This window comes from Echiichthys vipera, assembly GCF_963691815.1.
Source record: "Echiichthys vipera genome assembly, chromosome: 20".
Classification (NCBI taxonomy): domain Eukaryota; kingdom Metazoa; phylum Chordata; class Actinopteri; order Perciformes; family Trachinidae; genus Echiichthys; species Echiichthys vipera.
The window spans coordinates 5,401,329-5,421,656 of NC_139845.1; the positions used below are offsets into that span (position 1 = coordinate 5,401,329).

The window sequence follows — 20,328 nt, forward strand, 5'->3', positions numbered from 1 at the left end:
TTATTATTGGCTCTTAGATTAACTGAGGATGGTCGTGTCTTGGCAACTGGGATAGCAAAGCTTTCAAAATGAAAACACAAGTGCACCGGTGGCTTCTGGATGCTGTAATGAAATCTGACTTGTCATATTTCTTTTGATAATAAGTTTGATAGCGTTATTGCGTAAAGGATCATATATCACTTTAATTAAATGCCATCTGAGGCCATTGGTTTGGAAAATAGTGCCAGCAACACTAACATGCAGTAAAGGATAAGAGACTATATTGTATAAGAATTCAAATTCAGCTTTTAGTTGACGACCAAGGTGTTTATTGAGTTTTGTTGGACAATCTAGTATTTTATTAGCCACACTATTAATGGATTCATCAAGAAAATAATCTGCAGATTCATAGATGATGAAAATAACCGTTAGTTGCTGCTCAAAAGGCATACAAGGTGGTATCATCTTCACTTTACAATGTGAAGCTGGAAAACATTTAACTATGTATATAAGTGGCAAGGGACCTAGTATTGAGCCCTGTGTGACACCTTTGTTAACACTTAAAGGGAATTTAATTTGAAAGAAACAGAATAATCTGAGTTAAACCAGCTGACAGCAAATCCTTTAAACTCATTTTGATCGTTACTTGAGTTTAAGCCTCAGACAAATTCACAACAGGGGGAACATATCTTTACTTTTTATCCAACATGCGACAGTGTCGATCAAACGACACTAACTTTGTAATGCACTACAAAAACTACTTTGAGCCAGTTCAGTTTTGAAAGTGCACATCTGTACCACAGCTGGAAGTAAGTTATTGAGTGTTTGAGGCACCAGCTCGGTTGAGTGAGTGAGTGAGTGATTGAGAGAGGGAGAGAGAGCGTGCCCGACCGACCACTCAACATAGGGTCAAGTAATCCAAGTTTGTTTTCTTTACAAATGCATTGCCATTGTCCCTCCCCCCTCCATATCGCATTGTCTACATCTGGTTGATGTTAAAACCACCTCACAGCAAAGGCAAGTTTGATTTTCAGAGAGATTTTTCTTTGAAATAAAACCTCTCTCAGATACGTTCAGATAAATGGCATCGATGCCTTTTGTAAAAGGTTAATGTGAATGTTCTGTTGGGAACGGAGCCAAGTGAATTGCGAGTACCAAGCCTCGAACAATAGTGCATTTAGAACATGCTATCTTTCAATATAATTTGGGAAGAAGAAGAAGAAGAAGTCAGCTTGAAGAACCAGTTTGTCACAACCTTTTTTAGCAGTTTTTATTCATGTTCTTCGTAGAACTTTGCCAATTTGATACACACAGTAAGACAAGGCACTTGGCTAATGAGAAGTCTTGAAAGAAGTAGACAAGGCTTTTTTTTAGGATAGAAACCATGTCCATCATGTTCCCTAAAGCATATTCATGTTGGGAGTGAAACCCCTGTTAATGATAACGGTGGGCTTATTCTGTTTCTGTCAAGTATCAACAACTCCCACCATAAGACCAAAACAGGCATAATGTCTCTCAATACTCTCTCTTTGCACAAGTTCATTCATTCCTACTGGAGATGTAAATCTTGGGCAAATAATGCATTTGTTGCGGACTATTTTCTGTGTTGAATAAATACACATTTAGTGGTTTAGCGGGTATTTACAGTAGCAGGATTATATAGTATTTACTCAGAATAACAGTGACCATTTTCATGGTTATGAAGGAACATCATGTCATGTGTGGCTTTGTTGCTGTCAGTGCCGTCATCTATTCAGTCCAATCCTTTATTGATTCCTGATCACTTTGTTGTGTGGAAAAAAAGTCGACTGACAGAGGTTTTCAGCATCAATGCAACTGAACACAGTGTAGATGGACTAACAGAACATTTCTAGCCTTCTTTTTATTTAGGTTTTCCAAAGAAAAGATCTGCCCAACCTGCCCGTGTGGTGCTTATGTCACTATAACGCAACACTTTGGACCGTTTCTTTCTCTCCGCCATGAATCCTGCTTGTCGCTAGTTTCCAGCAGAGTAGACGCATGGATTTGACATCATTTTGCAGTGTAGAGTTGTCAGAATAGACATACATTGCCTGCATTGATAAAATTACTTCAATACCTCAGAGGCATACACTTTCAGTTCTCAATTCCCACCCCTAGGCTTTGGCTACACGCCCAATACTTAGGAGTAGGATCACATCATCATCAGTTTGGTCTTTTCAATGTATTAATCAACAAAGTGAAAAACACCAGCAGCCTGATGTCTTAGTTTTTGACTTTCTAAAGTCCTCAGGATTTTGTCTGACGTGTGGGGGGGGAGGGAGGCCACCGGGGTCAGCAGGGATGTCAGTACCAGGCACTAGTGTTTGGTTTTCACGATAACTAACCTGCTAAGGAATGTGTGTAGTACTCACTCCTACACTGTGGCGTTATCAATCATCATTACTGACACTTCCTGACACGGCTGGAGAGATGGACCCTCATCTGTGAGCTTTTCCTTTTGAGGTTGTGGTAAAGAAATTCTTCATGGATAAACTGCTCATCGCTGATGTGAAAAGAGGTGGAAAACATCTCAGCCTGGCCTTTTTTAATGCCCTGGTTTGGAGTAAGTTTACGTGGCAAGTTTCAATGCCGTTTTCTGCCGCATGACAAGCACTAGAGACATGTAATTCCCGGTTTGATGCTTTTTCTTTCTCATAAATTAAGGCTAAATTGTGAATAGCACGTGGCTCAAGTCAGATGTTCTGCCTTCCACTGAATTGGATTTCCCATGAAACTCAACACAAGTTGTTTTGATGTGGCCTTTATCACAAGACGAGGAGATCAGCCTCAATTACAGTAACACGCTGTGATTTGTTTTATCTTTTTAAAATGTTTTCATCCAACCCCCGTGGTGGCACCATGACCAGAAGAATGTAACATCATCGAATGGAGCATGCACTGTTTTCATTCTATTTGTTGTTTTCTGCATTCACACAGAGAAAGAAACAACTTTTTTTAAGGGGGGCAAGCGTTGGGTTTCTCCCATGGGTTGAAACCAGCAGCTGACCAAACACAGCTTCCACCCTGGTGAGAGGAAAAGTATTGAGTTGTTTTATTATGAAAATCAGAGGTATTATCCGGCATGTGTATTGCGCATAAATCCAGTTTTGTCCTTTTTAAATTCATGTGTGTGTCGACATCACCAGAATAATCAATCTTAATATCTTCTTGGAGAAGTGCAAATGCAAAGAAGTGTGTATAATGTTTGGAAGAAACCCACTCTCCATTTCTGTGGTGTAAATTAAGCAACGAAGCACTTAAGGCCCCTTGTTTTAACTGCAACCCACAACTTATATATGGAGGCCTTGGTTTAATTATGCTCTTAATGCCCAGGTTTTACCCTGCTGACTGGGTGTGACACTGTGACCCCTAACAGGGAGGAAATTAAGTAAACCTTGCAGCCCCTGCCCCCCCTACCATGGGATGTGTGAACAAGTAGAGCCACTGTTGTAATGTTGTTAGTTCTGCATTTTACGTAATTCCCCTTCTCCACAAACTCTATACTTGACATGTATTGAGACATGTGATAAGTGTTTTGAATTCAGCGGTCATGGAGATACTGTCCAACTTTGTTATGGAAGTTTGAGATGCCGAGCATGCCAAAGCTACGAGGCCTGAGACCCCTGGGAGAATAGTGCCATTATTATAGGAGGCTGTCCATGAGCACCCGAGACTGCCGGAAATACGGCTTGCTGGGTAATAAGTCCCGGAGATCACTTTGTTTTTTTGTGGCTCAGACTGCAGGGTTAATTTGATGCAGCAGTAATTTAAAAGGGAAGAATGGGAGCTTGTACTTCAACAGGATTAGAGGGAACACTGTAATGTTTGGGGTTGTTTTTTTTTGTTTCAAATGGTGATGTAAAAGGGGCGACACGGTGGTGTGGTGGTCAGCACTGTCGCCTCACAACAAGAGTGTTCCTGGTTTGAGTCCTGGCTGGGGCCCTTCTGTGTGGAGTTTGCATGTTCTACCCGTATCTGCGTGGTTTTCCTCCGGGTTCTCTGGTTTCCTCCCACAGTCCAAAGACGTGCAGGTGTTAGGTTCATTGATGACTCTAAAATTGCCCGTAGGTGTGAATGGTTGTCTGTCTCTGTTCGTCTCTATGTGCCCTGCGATAGACTGGCGTCCTGTCCAGGGTGTACCCCGTCTCACGCCCGATGTCAGCTGGGATCAGCTCCAAAAAACAATCGGGATTAGGGCTGCAGCTAATGATGATCTGGATACATCAGTTCATTGTCTGGTCTTTTATAAATAGTGGTGACAGTCGCATTTTTCTTATTTCCATCTTTGCTTTCTACTACTCTTTCTGTATTTTGCCTTGAGAAGAGGCTTTTGACTGAGGCGATGTTAACTTGAGCGTGTTGTTGTCTTTAGTTGTGTTTCATTTAGTTGTGGTTATCTCATCACAAGGTCATTTTAGTGTATTTTTATGGGGGCTTTGATCCAGTCACACGATATCTTTCAGCAGGTGGCTCTTCCCCAGCAGTCACGAAAATGTACTGTAGATGAACACATTTCTATTTGTCGAAGGATTTTACGGACTAAAGGAGATACTCATCCTCTTTTTAGTTTACAATACTTTTGAAGGATGGTTTCTTTTATGGTTGTAATCAGTCATACTGTGTTGGCATTTTTAGTTCTTTTTTAAACTGTCTAACTTCCATAAAGACATATATAAGATTTGTTTAAGAAATACCAATATTACTGTGACCCGCTTGTCTGTGGCGGTGTTATTCTTTGTGTCTGAGCTTTGTCTGAATCCTTCACTCCTCCACTAAACACCAGGGCTGCATCTATTGATTATTTTAGTAATCGAGTATTCTACCTATTATTGCAACGAGTAATTAGATAACAAATGCTTTATTGAAGAGCAATAGTGAGTATGCAAAAGAGAGAAGACAATTGTCTTAAAATTAACAACTAAACTACTTACTGCTCAAAATGCTAACAATATTATGTCAAAAAAATATACCCATTAAGTGCCATGTACAAGCCCACAACATCAGACTGATGACCGGAGCGCAGCAGGTGGCGTATCATCTACATGTGCTGTCCGGCTGCAGTAAGGTGGAGTCGGTTGAAAGTCGCCAAAAGTGTCATTAACTTGTTAATGTTGTGCCGGGTTGGCTCCGTGGAGACTGGATGCTAGATTAGTTTCAGCTTGAAGTGATCCCAAACTTTGAACACTTTCGTATCGCTGGACTGTCTCTTCGCCACTCGCTATTTCTTCTCCACATATCCACGTCATCTGGTCTTCTTCACGGCACGTGTCAACCATGGATGTGGCGTCCACCATGGATGTTGCGTCCACAGCATAAGCCCCTAAACAAAGCTTTAATGCAAAGAATATTCAAATTTTTTTGTTGTTAACAAGTGTCTCAAGGAATCGTTTCAGCCCTACTCAACACTCTCCTTCTTTTCTCTTTCAGATTCATTTAGCACAAGATGATGTCCGACGCCAGTGACATGTTGGCCGCAGCCTTGGAGCAAATGGATGGGATCATAGCAGGTAACCACAGTGTACACTTGGACTTTAAGACCATAGCGCTTTTTTAAAAGTGGGTATGGCATACTATGGGGTCTGGCCACATCTGGAAACCATTGAATTGCAAGCTGGGAATACGAGGACCAGTGGACGGTTACACAATGTGCCCCCTTCTCCTTCCACTTCTACCTGCAGTTTAATGTAATCCGTCTGAATATACATTCAAGTTTAACATAATGCTGATATTGTGCTGCTGGATCACTGGCCCTTTCTGCCTCCACTGCATTCCTCCACCATGAGAAAGTTTCCATTGTCCCAGCCGTGACGGAAACTAATGATTATTCAAGCTCTGCGAGTTTGGAATACAAACTCCTGCTTGGGAAGTTTTGGCCACTGTGTACTTGTGCCGCTGCAGATGAGCAGAGCAGGCTTCACTTTTTGAGTCCCCACTTTTCCGCTGATGTGTGTAATTATAGCGCTGACCTTTCCAATGGGAGCGAGGCAGCTGATCACATGACTCCCCCCTTCCCCACCCGCTACTGTGGGGAATCTATGATTGTTTTGAATATTTATTCATTTTGCTCCCCCTTTGTTACCCTTAGACATGTTCGTTATTGCCGACATTTAAGACAGATGACAGATGGTGCGGAGTAGGCAGCACTCGATGGGGACATCATGCACTCAAGTTCAGTCAACATGTTGCTGCATTTGCTTCCAAGACAAATCAGAAAATATGGTTTCCACAGATACAGGACAGGATTACATCGGCATTGATTGGTTATACAGTGTCGCATGATGTTTGATAGAATCTCAACAGACACTTGCTTGTCCATGTTTGTGTGTGTTTATGCAGGGGTGGAGAGAATACCAATGAGTACCTAAATATAGTTATTATGCTGTTATTTTGCTTAAATGTCAACTTGAGTAGGAGTACAGTTATTATTAAAAGATGCTCCATTTCCTCAGTGTCTGAGCTTAAAAAACGGAATGTTCTTTGGTGAAATTGTATTATGGAACAAATCTTTTTATTAAATGCTCATTTAATAAAGTCTGACAACAGCAGTAATCAAATGGTTTCAATAGCTTTGGTAGTTTACCCATGAACAACAACAACAACAAGCCTAGTGTTTTTTTTTGTTGTAGATGAGGCTTTAGACTATGCACATACACATGTTTTTTTTCTGAGTACAGAGATGTGGGACAATATATTTTATATTATTCACCAGTAGCACATCTGTAAAATGCCCCAAATTGTGTATATTGTTAGAATTGATTTGTGATTAGTCATTTTGCAGAGTCTCTTTGGATATGAACACTGTTGACTAAGTGTGTGGCAGGAAATCTTGCGCCGTATTTCCCAGTGCTTGAAGTTAATAAAACAAAACCTTGAGTGTGATGAGCCTTATAACTGACAAAAACAATGCGTATGCATGTTTCTGTTCTAGAGCTCTAGTAACGAACGTACAGACTTTATGTATCTGCTCCGTTTGCGTAATGGCATCCCACACCAGATGAAGAAGATTGGCAGCTTGTGACGACAAACACAACTTTGAAGTTCTGTAAATACATGCAGTTACACAATGACTAAGAATATACAGCGTTGTGTAGTCATCCTGTTCCCACCACACCCACAGATCAGCACCACATGTGGCTTTTGGCCCTAAATCCTTCCTTTTTTGTGAATCACTGCCATTTTAATGACATTTTGAACACATTGGATTTTTGTTTTGAATAGCCTGCCAGACCAATGAACTATTGTAACTCCACAACTTCACTTCATGATTGTGCAAGAAGCGTTCATTATTTCATGTCATCTAACTCTTCCTCTCTTTCTCCCCAGGCTCCAAGGCTATGGACTACTCCAACGGGCTGTTTGACTGCCAGTCGCCCACGTCACCTTTCTTGGGCAGCCTCCGGGTGCTGCACCTGCTGGAGGACCTGCGAGGAGTGCTGGAGCTCATGGACAACGAGGAGAGGGACAACCTGCGATGTCAGATCCCTGATTCCACTGCAGAGGGACTGGCAGAGTGGCTCCAGGGGCGACTGGTAAAAAATCCCCAAAAAGATATTTGTGTATATTGTGTCCACTTGAAAGCCGGATGAGATTTAATACACCCCAAAAACTTTAAAATAGTTAAGTTACAACAATAACAGTTAAGCTCGCAAGCTAACAACTGTCCATAAACCAACACAAACACATGGAGAATCGTATGAAGGCGTGACAAGGCAAGGCCGATTTTTAGACATTCACAAACAAGGCAGGTTAAAGGTGCTTTCGGTCTAGTCCCGCCCTTCAGTGCTGTGATTGGCTGATGCGCGTTGCCTTGACATGTCCTTGTGTTTAGATGCTATGCAGATATGAATGACTATTTTGTTTAGCTAATTTTTAATCAGCTAACTAATTTGTTACTGGTTACAGAAAAGTGCCGGTCCTTTTATCTTGCTCCCCTTGACCCTGGGAGGAGAGTTGACATCCGGCACCTCCTGAGAGCCGAGTCGGACCTTAAGTGGACCTTTTTATCACCGACCAGAGAGAGAAAATGTCGTCACATGCCTGTGTATGATAATATAGTGTATTTGCTCAGTGCAGTTTTAAGAGATAGCTGTTATGAATTATCCTCGGATCTGCTTTGCATCTCTTGATGGTGCTCCATTGCCTGTATACCGTGACTGTTTATTGTAAAAGTGCTGTTATGACGTGTTCTGTGAATGATGGCGTTTCTATACTACAGGAGTCCTGCTGCAAATAGTTTCCATCTTCCAAACTCTCGTTGACCAAAGGCAGAGGCTTGTTTTTCTTCCCTCACGGCCTCGTCTCTCCACATGTGATATTTGAGAAAAGCCTTTTGCTTTTGATTTAATTTTCAAATGACTTTCATGTGAGAAAACTATTGACCCTCACATGTTTCTCTTAAAACTCAACTTGCATATCTGATATTTTCTTCAAGGGAAAGCCATGTGAGTTCATTGTCAGAGAGGTTATATAGTTATACACTATCCATTAGAAAGTCTATGTGGCTCAAGGCTGCTGTGTGTTTTCATTTGCACTCCTCAGCCAGTCCTGTATTTCAGCATGACAGCTAAAGGCCGCCCCCCTCTTTTTTCCCAAGCTCTCGACTCAAAAGAAATAAGCAGCTGAAAACCTTATTTCAGTAACGCAACAAATGAAATGCAATTTTTCCAGACAACACAAATCAACACATATTGTTTCGCATTCCAGACAAACGGCCACAGCTCAGAAGCAGTTTACCAAGAACGTCTGTCACGACTGGAGAGTGACAAAGAGTGCCTCGTTCTTCAGGTTTGTGAGCAGAACACTTCATTGTATCCACAAGGCAGCAAAGCAGTTTCTTTCTTCTTTCTTTATGTCTTTCTTTCTTCTTTGAATAGGCAATTAAGTCGTTTTGTACATGGCTGCCTTCTGTGTAATTACCATGTAACCATTTGTTGGTCTGTATGTTTTTCTGTTAGTGTACAGACTTTCTCAAACGCAGATCAATAGACTTTTCTAGAAGTTGGATGGGAATATATGATGAGCCAATATTAAACGAAATGAACAATGGATTCCTGAACTATGTAGTTCAAAACTAATTTTTGGTGAAAATGTAGAACTCCAAGACCAAATTAGGTTCAGTCTTCACCAATGTTGGGACCTTTGCATTACACAAACGACAAATATCCTTAACCGACATGTTGTTTACTTTCTGAGCTTTGCCTCAAAGCGGTTAGTACGTCATATGCTTTGTTGATTTGATTGGATGATTTGGCTCGTATGTTGGTGATAGACAGATGGTTTATCCAGTCAGCAACCAGTATATTTGTCCCTTCCAAAAGATCTCTAAATGAGAGTTCCCAGATGTATACGCTGAGAAAATGCGAATCAATCCATCTGGAGGAGTCAGGTTTCTACTTATATAAACTGGAATTACCCTTGACTGCATTATGCGAATGCAACTAAAGCGGCTCTGCAAAATATGATGACTTTCTACCTCGGGATGGTGCTACAGATCCAAAGTTAAGGCTAACATTATACATAAAATGCTTAAACCTGACATCTGTCTCTCAACACTTTCCAACTTCCCTGCCCTGTCTGTAGCACTCAGCCCCACGGCCATTCATTCATACAGTAGCTGTAAATCTCAGCTTTACTTTTCCCAAAGGAATAATCATTTACTAGAACAGCTGGGCACTGCAGTTTTTAGCAAATGTTACTCTGGCAGGAATACTTGTTGTTGCAGACTTGTTGTTATTCGAGATAAAGCAACACGTCTTTTCATAGGATGGTTGAAAATAATAAAAATAAAGAATATCACCATCCTTGAAATAGTTAGTTATAGCAGTCATAAAATTTGGCAAAGCCCTGATTCAGATCTTTAAAAAGTATTGCCATCAGTCATTCAACAGGATGTCTTTCAGTATGTATAGCTGGGTACAGATCTGATTTTTGTCCTTGAGGACAAACAGTATTGTGCTCTCTGAGTGCTTTTTTATGATTCAAACTATTGTCTAACCGTTGTCCAGGTAAGTGTTCTAACGGACCAGGTGGAGGTGCAAGGGGAAAAGATACGGGACCTAGACAACTGCCTGGATCATCATCGGGAGAAACTAAATGCTACTGAGGAACTACTGCAACAGGTGAGGCCCCTAAAGCCCCTTTCACACATGAACCGCAACCCTGAAATTATCTAGATATTAACTGGCGGGGCTCTACGTGTGAACCTCCAATATATACGATTCAGTTGAACCGGGGAAATCGAACAGAGTTTAGCCGGCCAGCTCCATAGTGCAAAGACCGGGCTCATGTGTGAATACAGCCCTTTAATCTCCAGTGTATCCACAGAGTTGAATGGGGCGTCTTAATGACATTTGTATCATGAAATTGGTGATAAAACAACTGTGAAGAAGAAGGGTGAAAGACGGCTAACTGGAGAGACGGCGAGTTTCTGAAACTTCTGTGGTCCGACGACGAAATCAGACAGATTCAAAGAACGGCCAGAGACTTGGTTGTTTGTGAGCAAATTAAGAACCGGCTCTGTCTGCGTGTTGTAACCACGTCATGTACTCTCCTCTGAATGCTCTACCCAGGTGCCCCCCCCCCCCCCCCCCCCCCTAAACCAAACTGCATATTTCCAGTGAGTGAAACACGTCTGATACAGTGAATCTCTGGACTATCTCTGGATCTGCTTCTCTTGACCTTGTCCGGGTTTCATATGTGAAAATGGCTTAAGTTGCCTGACATTAACTCTGCTGTTAAAGCTGCAGTCTCTCTGCTTAATATTTTAGTGGAGCTTAACCAAGTGCGTGTCTTGCTTCACAGGAGCTGTTGAACCGGACAACACTGGAGACCCAGAAGCTGGAGCTGATGACCGAGGTGTCCAGTCTGAAGCTGAAGCTGACGGCTGTGGAGAGAGATCACAGAGACAATGAGGTACAACCACCGTCCTTAACGTGTAAAGTCGAGTAGAGACAACTGAAGTTCTCACTTGCACCTGCACCTTTGTTTTATGTGATGTGTGACCGAGTCCTGGAAGCCACCCAGTCATTGTTTTAAAGTCACAAAGGTCTGTCTCACTCCACTGGAGATCTGTCATGTGGTGCACAGTGAACTTCTTTAAGGGTTACAGAAGAGGCTTAAACAGTCCTTGTGCTCCTGCAGCTGTTTCCTGCTAGAGCCCCCCCCCCCATACCCATACCCATACCTCTCCCCTCTCTGAGGCGCTCAAAAGCTGAGAGTTATAGTTTCCATACACTGTGTCCACTAGCTGGGGCCCATATTTGGGGACGTATGTGCCGTTTCCACACAGTAAAAGTCTGAAGGGATCGGACTGCATGTATTTATTTTTGTTTCCATGAAGCTTTTACTCAAACCCTAAAAAACACATCATGTCAGTCCCATCTAAGCAGCGCTGATGTATTTCGATTTCTGTATTTGTTTGAGATGTTGCACCTGATCTACATATTTTGTTTCTTCCAGGGGTTGAGTTTTCAACCCAGTCGAACCAGACATCACACACACACACACACACGCACACGCACACGCACACTAACACACACACACTGTCAGAACTCTTTCAAGTGATAGCAGCTGCTCTGGTTAGGATAAACATTAGCACTTCTGTTATATTGTAAAAAATGAGATTTCCATGTCTTTCTTTATTATAGCCGGTTGAGGTGCTATGTAAATACTGTGAAATAGATTCTGTGATACTTGGTATTTATTTTGATATTAAGTTGTTGTTTTGAGATACTAACTTAAAATTGTGAGCTAAAAAGAAAGAAAGAAGAAAGAAACTAAGTCATTATTGTTTCATTCTAACCTAATATTGTGAGATACTAAGTCATTGTTTTGAGATGCTCATTATTCATTATTTTCTGATTCTAACTTAATACTTAGAGAAACTAAATCATTATTGTGTGATTCTAAGTCGTTATTTGGAGATTCTTACTTAATATTTCTTAGATAATAGGTCATTAGTTTCTAAGAAAAAGTTGATTCTAACTTAATATTTTGTGATACTAAGATGGTTTTTCGTTACATAATGACTGACAGGATCTTTATTTCCGTTTCACATCAAGTTTCCATTTTATTTTTTTCTTTTACTGGTAGAAATGAGTTTCCATAGAAAAACATCCTTGAGTTCAAACTTAACAATGAGCGAATGGAGGATGATGTGAAAGTACTCGTAAATAACAACACACAGTACATTTAATGACAGGGCCCCTGCGCTGTTGCTGATTGAGATAAAAGCAGTTTCACGATAATTGACCGTGACGCTTCCCGTCAGTCTAGGATTTGTCTCCATGTGTGGACCGGGCTTCTCAAATTCTCTCCGCTGGGACATCCTTCTGAAAATAATGTTTGGTGCTTTTGGCAGGAATTCTCCCACTGTTAAAAAAAACAAAACAAAACCTGGACTCTCTCCCACACAGTCTCCATAAACCTCCTCTAAAGAGTAATGGGGGTTCTCTTTCTCCTCCCCAGGGCTTGTACCAGGAAGTAACGGACCTGCGGTTCAGGGTGACTGACATAGAGAATGAAAGACTGCAGTGTGAGAAGAAACTTAAAGCTACCAAAGTGAGTGTGCTGAAGGTCCGGTTACTCAGACGCTTCATGCTTTTATATTGGACTGTGTCAGGAGATCCTTTTGAAATGCCTCATTACGTGTTTAAAACCTTGTGATTTCCCACTATGACGTTGATTCTCTGCTCCCTTTCTTTACCCCCTTCTGTTAATTTAACATCTTTTCTGAATCATGCTAACCCATCAAGCGTCCAAAGCGGAACACTGAGCAGTTCACTGCAGATGAGGTGAACACGGTTAAATCTCCAGCCTGTACTCTTCTCCTTTCTGGCCCTTAAGATCCCCTAAACCTGCTCCTTCTCCACTGCTGCACACTGCTTTCCTGACTCTCACCACACTCGCTGTAAGTGCTTTCACCTGTACCGGTTTCAGGATTTGTGCCTGGTTCTAATCTTTTTTTCTCTCTGTATTAAAACCTGTAGTCCGAGACAACGGGTCACTCAAAGTATCAACTGTAAGCATTTTATTTTAAGGTATATTTCTCCAGTTATAAAGACAAATCTTGTTCATCGGTACGGCTTCTTACTTTCAATCAAGTAGTTCTTTGAGACGTTTTTGTGTCCAGTTTTTCAGTGTGTCACAGTTTAGACTTTGCACTGAATCACGTCGCAACCACACGGTGTTTAACAGAGAACAGTAACTAACTAACTGAATCACTAACTGACCTACTGACTTACTAATTCTTACTAATGCTGTGTTTAAGATGCACCTCACTGATTCTACACATTAAACTCAGCTTGTAAAATGTACGGTTTGTCTTCTGGGTCTCTGAAGGAGCTTTCTAATGTTTGAATCAAGGCTATCCAGCTATATAGGCTCTGTGAGACTACTTGGTGGCTTTGAGCTAAATGCTAACGTCATCATGCTAACAGACCCAATTTGGACGATGCTAACATTCTGATGTTTAGGTATAATGCTTCACCGTCTTTGTAAGAATGCACTGATTGATCAGCTAAACATCGGTATCTGCACTGGCTAAAGGTTGAGTCAAAAGGTTAAAAAGGCTTTAGAAGCAGTTACTTAAAAAAAAAAAAGAATATTTTCACGTGAAAGAAGGCTGTATTATAAGTTGTTTCATAGTTATCTGATTGAGTTTGTACTCCTTTTTAAAATAGTATAATGAAATGCTGAATAACTGCAAACTGTTGTTTTTAATCCTGAAGATTTCTTTGTTTCCCTGGGGGAATAAATAGCTAAAACTAAATAAACAACAAGAGTCACATTGTTATTTTAAACATTGATAAAGGCCCAGAACTTCACAAACGGTGCGTTCCCAATGTCTTTGTTTGCGTGTTAGCATGCTAATCTGGGGCTAATGAGCAGTTACCATCAAGTAATTGAAGTAAATTGCTAGAGTCTCCCTTTGTATAATCAATTTATAAATGATGGTGTAGTGCTGGAATGATTGAACATAATTTAATAATGGGTTATTGGTTTAAGTTTATTAAGCAAAACACTGCAAACATTCTCTTGTTCCAGCTAACAAAATGTTTTTCAAAGGTTTTAATATTTCATAGATTAAATGTCTTTGTAATTTGGACTGTCGGTCGAGCATCACAAGCCATCTTGAGACATTAGTTTTGACTTATTAAACCTGTGATGGGCATCAGACAGACAATTTTATAGACTAAACAATTTCATTTGGCAGTAAAAAAATAGTCATTAGTTGGATGCCTTGTTATGCTCATTATGTTGTTTATTAAGTTGTGAGTTTTGTATATGCCCACCAGTACTCAGAAACTAGACCACTCTCTCGATTCTCTCTGTATACCCACATTTAATTCACAGATAAAGTGATGAGAGTTGCAGGATGTTGACTTTGCATCTCTCCCCATAGGAAGAGCTGCAGCTTCTGCAGCGGCAGCTGGAGGAGCGAGAGGCGGAGCTGAGGAGGCTGAGGGACGAGAGCAGACTGAGGGTGGAGGGCCACGACAGAGCTGAGGGAGGAGAGAGAGGTGGGAGCTGTTTAAGTAATTGTCTGGGAGCTTCTTCTACTGTTTCGTGGAGTCTAATATTACAAACAGGATTATGAGGATTAGAAACAATATACATTTCACATTCCAGCAACACTAGATCCCCCTCCGACATCCTTCCTGAACAAATAACGGGGAATTGGCTTCCATGTAGATTTCCCTGTTAATTATTTTTTCACAATCGGGCAGTCTAAACTATAATGAGGCGATTTGAGGCCCTTGTTTTGACTGAAATTCTTATCTGTGTGTCTGTAGGCTCTAAACCAAACTAATCTGACTGTTTTACTCCTTCCACCCCCTGCTGACCCTCTTATCGTACCTTATCCGCTCTGATGGTAGAGGAATGCCATGTATTTAAAAGGGAGTCTTATACGTGTACGCGTCTGCCTGTAAACATGTCTTGTATAACCTGATATAGATATTTGTTTTTTCTTTCTGCTCACTGTTCAGACACTGACAGCATCGGATCTATAAAGCTGCACCCATGACCGGGTCAGATGTCTCCTTTTAAGACAAGAAACAGACTGCAACAACAACACATTTAGATTCAGAAATATGCTAGATGTTTCTTCTCCAAGATCAGAGGTCAGGGTCACTAAACCAAAGTTTGTCCAACCTATGGGCCACCATGACTCATGTATTGTGTAGCACTGAGTAGGCCCTGATCAGATAGAGCAGTTTCTTTGTGATTGTTAATGAGAGTAAAGCATTTTGCTCGCTGCTTTTGCATTGCTGAGCGTCTTTAACGTTTTGCAGGAGCACCCTGAATGCTAACCTGACTTAGAACCATCTGAAAAGGCCTCATTAGAAACTGACTGGGAAAGGGCAGGCCCTTCAAAACATCACCTGGCAGGTGATTGGATGAACCATCTGTCTATCAGCCTGTAAATGTTCTCATTTGTCCAGGTCTTCCTTATCCCCAAAGCAATTTCAGTCAAAAGCGACTGGACTTGGTTGTTTGTCTAGGAAGACATTTCACCTCTCATCCAAGAGGCTGAACTGATGAAGCCTCTTGGATGAGAGGTGAAACTTCCTTCTAGACAAATAACCAAGTCCATTTGCTTTTGACTGAAATTGCTTTGGGGGCATCTGTCTATCAAACTCTCACTGAAGTAACTCAGGAGAAGAGAGAAAACATATTTTCCATTAAGAGAAGCCTTCAATGTCGTTCTCTTCTTTCAGTTCCAATATAACTGATGCTACTGCAGCATCTTAGCTAACCTCTTTAGCACCCGCCATTGATGTTTTGAAGGAGCGGTCGGCTCTTGTATTGTCGTTGATTTTAAATGGTCAAACTCCGACTGTACTTATCTAACTAAATGTAATGGCAAGCTCTCCTCGTGTACACACACTTCAGGGTTCACATGAGGTTTGTCCTGCAGTTAAATGTGGTTTGGATTAGATGAAGAAATGGTTGGCACGTGTTTAATTGTGTGACGTTCTGAACGAAACACATAGAAAGTCTGTTTTTGATCATTCGTGTCGATAATTGAGTCCAATTGCAGCAACAAGCTGAAACAAAGCTGTACTGACCAGCACACGGAGCCCCAGAGGGTTCATTATTTTTGGTGTCAGGGGGTTGAAGGTAAACTTCCTGTATAAAGTATATGGTTTGTTTTTTTTACAGATACAGAAATGTTGCAGATGAAGATGGTGTTGGAGTCACTGGCGTCGACCAACAATGAGAAGGTATGTTGTGATGCGATGCTGTGTTCATGACTTTAATTTTCTTAAAGCAGTCGTAACTGGAACATCACACGTGTTTATTTACAGGAACGAAGGATAAAAGAGCTGGAGGAGTCGCTCACAAAGTGCAAGAAAGTGCAGGAGCTGGTCAGAGGTCAGACTGTGTTTACACGTCATACACATTCATGTTTCTCTTTATTTAGGCTGTTTTGTTTTTCTTACAATCTTTTTGGCCTCAAAATGTTGCATAGCACTGTTAAAGGAAACAGTTGAACACATCACACAGTAACACGTACCGCAACCATACCGCGCCTAGTAGTGGTACGCTTGCCGACCACGGCCCGTTTGGGAGAGGTGGGCTTTTGTAAAGCACGTTTGCACCTGTACGAGCACGAGCGTGCGCACGTGTACGAGCACGAGGCCTACGGTGTTCATTTTATGTGCGCCTGTTGGGACATAGAAAAAATAAGGACGGACCATGCGCGGACATTTAAAACAATGGCGGTGAAAGGTTCACGTTGGTGTGACGCGGAGGTGGAGTGTTTACTGCAGATTTGGTCGATGAAAAGATTCAAAAACAGTCGACAAGACGCACAAAAACTCTGAGGTCTATGGAAAGATTTGTAAACAAAGCGACGCATCCCGATGACGTCATGCGTGTGACGTGTTACGGCGTGATGACGTATGGACAGGCTGTCTTAATGTCAGTAATCAACTGGGGATGTTTCATGGTGATATCTATTAGTTACGTTTTCACCTACAGTGTCTCCCCTTAAAGCAAAAGGATATACTGAGCGTGTTGGCCTTATGCTGCAGTACGTCCCCGCTGACTGTCCTCACTGTCCTCTCTCAGAGAAGCTGACGGAAGACGACTACGATGACATCCCAGATGATCCCTCCCTTCCTGTATCCATGGAGATGGATCAGGCCAACCTGGTACTGGCTGGAGAGGCGGGAAGAAGCTTTGGCGAGGTAAAAACAAACTCCGTCAAAACAGTTCTGTACACAGGATGAAGCCCAGACCAGACACTTCCTTTAGAAAAGCTCTGCTGCGGCCTCCCACTCTGAAAATGGTTTCTCCCAGGAATCCAGAGCTTTTGTTTGAGTTATTATTTGCTGAGCTTTGTGAGCGTCCTGCTATGGGCAAAACATGTTCAAATAATCTTGTTTTTCCTTTGCTCTGTGCCCGTTTGTCTCAGTCTGCTCCATGCATAGCAGTGCTCTCTGAAATGAACGAACTGGACCGAGAACGACAGTCACAGGCAGCCGAAAGGTAAAACCATTAGTGTCACATCTAATTATTGTTATTAAACCCTCTTTCTCTCGAAAGTTTGTTCACAGCCGCTCTAAAAGCACATACACAGTGTGTCTTGAAAGGTTTTTGACAGTTCTAATTGATGAATCAACTAAATACAGTAACTCTAATGTCACTGTACCTACATTATTCTGGCTGATTAGACCTCAGCGCAGGTTGAAGGTGAGCGTAGTGATGCCGGGAATGTAAAACCACCGCACTGTAGAATAGGAATAATTAAGGGGACAGCTAGTGTTGATTAATGAAAACTATGATTAAATATGTTTCGAAACAACCTTTTTTCCATGACGACAAGACATTATGAAACACTAACTGTGACGATATCAGCGCGCAGTATCGTTTAGAAAATTAGAACTTTCCCAAAACCTCCTCTTTTCCACCCTTTCACACACGACGCAGCCAGAGGCAAGGCAGCCAGAGGCAAGGCAGCCAGTCTGTCCTTGCCTCAGTTTTTCACCCTGCATTGAGTTTGCTGTTTGCATTGTTGATTAATGCATATTTTTGCATTTTTTTATCAGTATGCATTGGCTTTCATAACGGGCACATCACCAAAGTGCTCAGTCATTCAGAGACTCATCGTTCCTCATTCAAACTGTGTATTTTACCAGATAATTGGATAAAATCTTATGTTGAATACGTTTGACTAAAATGACTAAATTATCGGTTATGGCTAGACTAGATTGACTGATATATATAATAATATAATATATATAATGATAAAATCTGATGACCAAAAAAGTTAGTTTTCTCTAAATCAGATGAGACTCAAATTCCCAGATTTTTAATCCACTTAATAACTTAATTTTTTTTTAAAAACAACAGATGACTAAATGTGATAAAACTGCAAAGGACGGTAAACAGGACAAAGGCTAAATAAAAAAATAGCTGACAAATTAAACATTAGTCTTAATTTGTTTCTCACAAAACTATGTGGAGAGTCATTTAATATTGCTTTGTCTGTGTCAATAATGGAGACACATTGGTGCACTAATATATGAACTCCCTGTTCTTTTAGTAGATGTTTCCACCAGTAATCTGACTTTTAATCATGTGACCTCACTTGCGGTTGTTGCTGAGGATTTTTTCAGGACTCACACAAACACTTGAGTACTCGTTCTTGTCATTTCAGTTCCATAGACGTCCCACAGCCGGGCGGCACCGAACAGGTAAGAGCAGACCCCTTCTGACAGACTACAGAGACCTGACTGTGCAGGATCAGATAGCATGACTCTAACATTATCACTTTATTTCCTAGAGCTTAAACACTCAAAGTGTTTATTAACTGTCCTTTTGACCTTTGAATCCATTAATGTGAGAAGATTCTCTTGGCTTTGAATGAATGATTTCATCTCTCAGTCTTCATGTTGTCACAGGACACAGTGTGAGAGGAAGTCCTGCCCTGACACCTAGTGGTCTAACGCTGCAATGACCTTTTTTCTTTTTCTACTGTTTGAATTTACAGTTTTTTTGAATCGCTTTGGCTCATTTCTGTCTTAATATTCTCTGAGCTGCAATTGAAAGAATCATTTTGCATGTGATGGCTCAAGTGATTAAATAATGTTTTAGAGAATCATCTCATTAGCAGCCCATGTGCAAGTGCTTATTGTGAAAACAGTTGTACTTACTCTTTTGCACACATGAGCCAAAACATGTGCAATTTGCAAACATTCAAATCTTCTGTAAACAACCAAGTATTGTTCAGAGTTGTTTAAGTTATTGTTTTGTAAAAAAAAGTCTTATTCAATAATTGAATAAACCCTAAAGGTGAAAATGTTTATCTTTGGTCATATTCTGACTTTTCTGCACTTGTTCCCCCCCCATAGGTCAGATCTAAAGCAGGACCCGTCACATCATCTCCCACAAGATCAAACGCCACCAGTGATGAGAGCTTTGGTACCAAGAAAATCCGCTCTTCTTTCGGCCGTGGCTTCTTCAAGCTGCGTGGAGGCAAACAGACCTCCAGCTCTCCAAACTTAGGTGATGCCGAGCTCCTAAATCACCACGCTTTTCACGTTTTTCACTGTGGTTTTGTTTTTTTGAGATGTTTTGTTACTGATCTTAGTTTCTTTCACGGCTCTGTAAATTTTGAAGATCGCACCCGGAGTGCCAGTGCACCTGCGTTAGGTACAGTAGAGCAGAGAGGCCTCGCCGGCCTGCAGTATGGCTGCTCTGGATGACACAGCTGGATGTGAATAAAGACAATGCCGGCGCTGTAATGTGACCTTTTTGATTGATGGTCATACTGATTGAACAACTTTGACACCACTTTTCAAAATCAGTTGTTCTCAATTTCAAGATTTTCTGTTTCATTTGAATCATTTTTAAGAGCTAAAAGAGTAAAAATGATACTCTGATTCACCAGAAACATTGGAAATAACAATCCTGAAAGATCATTTTCCAGGGTTTTTATTTTGTTATGTTTTGTTTTTGTGTATCTTGCTCTCGTGTGAGGCTGTTTTCGTCCATGATCTCACGTCTAAACCATCCAGTTGTCTCTCATCCATGACTTTAAACCATCTGCAATGAAAGTGTCCTGACGGTTCTTGCCGGTTAAGTTGTGAAGCATTTCTCATTCGCCGTAAATGAGAAAATGTGTTGTAGTAGTTTACTCCTCTTCTGCATGGCTGGTATCGGTTGTAATGCTATATTAAATTCCTTATTGTTTAGTAGAGCTGCGAATATTAATCGATTACTTGTCAACCATTAAATGATTCACTAATTCATTTGATAATCTGTTTTACTAATTTCTCCGGTTACCCTAATGAAAGAAAAGTCAAATTCTGATTCACT

The 20,328-nt window shown here is 41.1% G+C and overlaps 1 protein-coding gene across 1 annotated transcript in view; it reads left to right on the forward strand.

Annotated features, from left to right (window-relative positions):
• The window catches only part of LOC310963003 (liprin-beta-1-like), a 31,811-nt gene that overhangs the window by 3,177 nt on the left and 8,306 nt on the right, over positions 1-20,328 (forward strand). The window contains exons 2-14 of the mRNA XM_083935633.1: positions 5,428-5,507; positions 7,324-7,529; positions 8,704-8,784; positions 10,005-10,118; positions 10,801-10,911; positions 12,466-12,558; positions 14,402-14,519; positions 16,165-16,226; positions 16,311-16,377; positions 17,077-17,195; positions 17,423-17,496; positions 18,668-18,704; positions 19,362-19,515. Coding sequence (XP_083791759.1) covers positions 5,444-5,507; positions 7,324-7,529; positions 8,704-8,784; positions 10,005-10,118; positions 10,801-10,911; positions 12,466-12,558; positions 14,402-14,519; positions 16,165-16,226; positions 16,311-16,377; positions 17,077-17,195; positions 17,423-17,496; positions 18,668-18,704; positions 19,362-19,515 — 1,300 coding nt within the window. The 5' untranslated portion in view covers positions 5,428-5,443. The remainder of the gene's footprint in view (positions 1-5,427; positions 5,508-7,323; positions 7,530-8,703; positions 8,785-10,004; positions 10,119-10,800; positions 10,912-12,465; positions 12,559-14,401; positions 14,520-16,164; positions 16,227-16,310; positions 16,378-17,076; positions 17,196-17,422; positions 17,497-18,667; positions 18,705-19,361; positions 19,516-20,328) is intronic.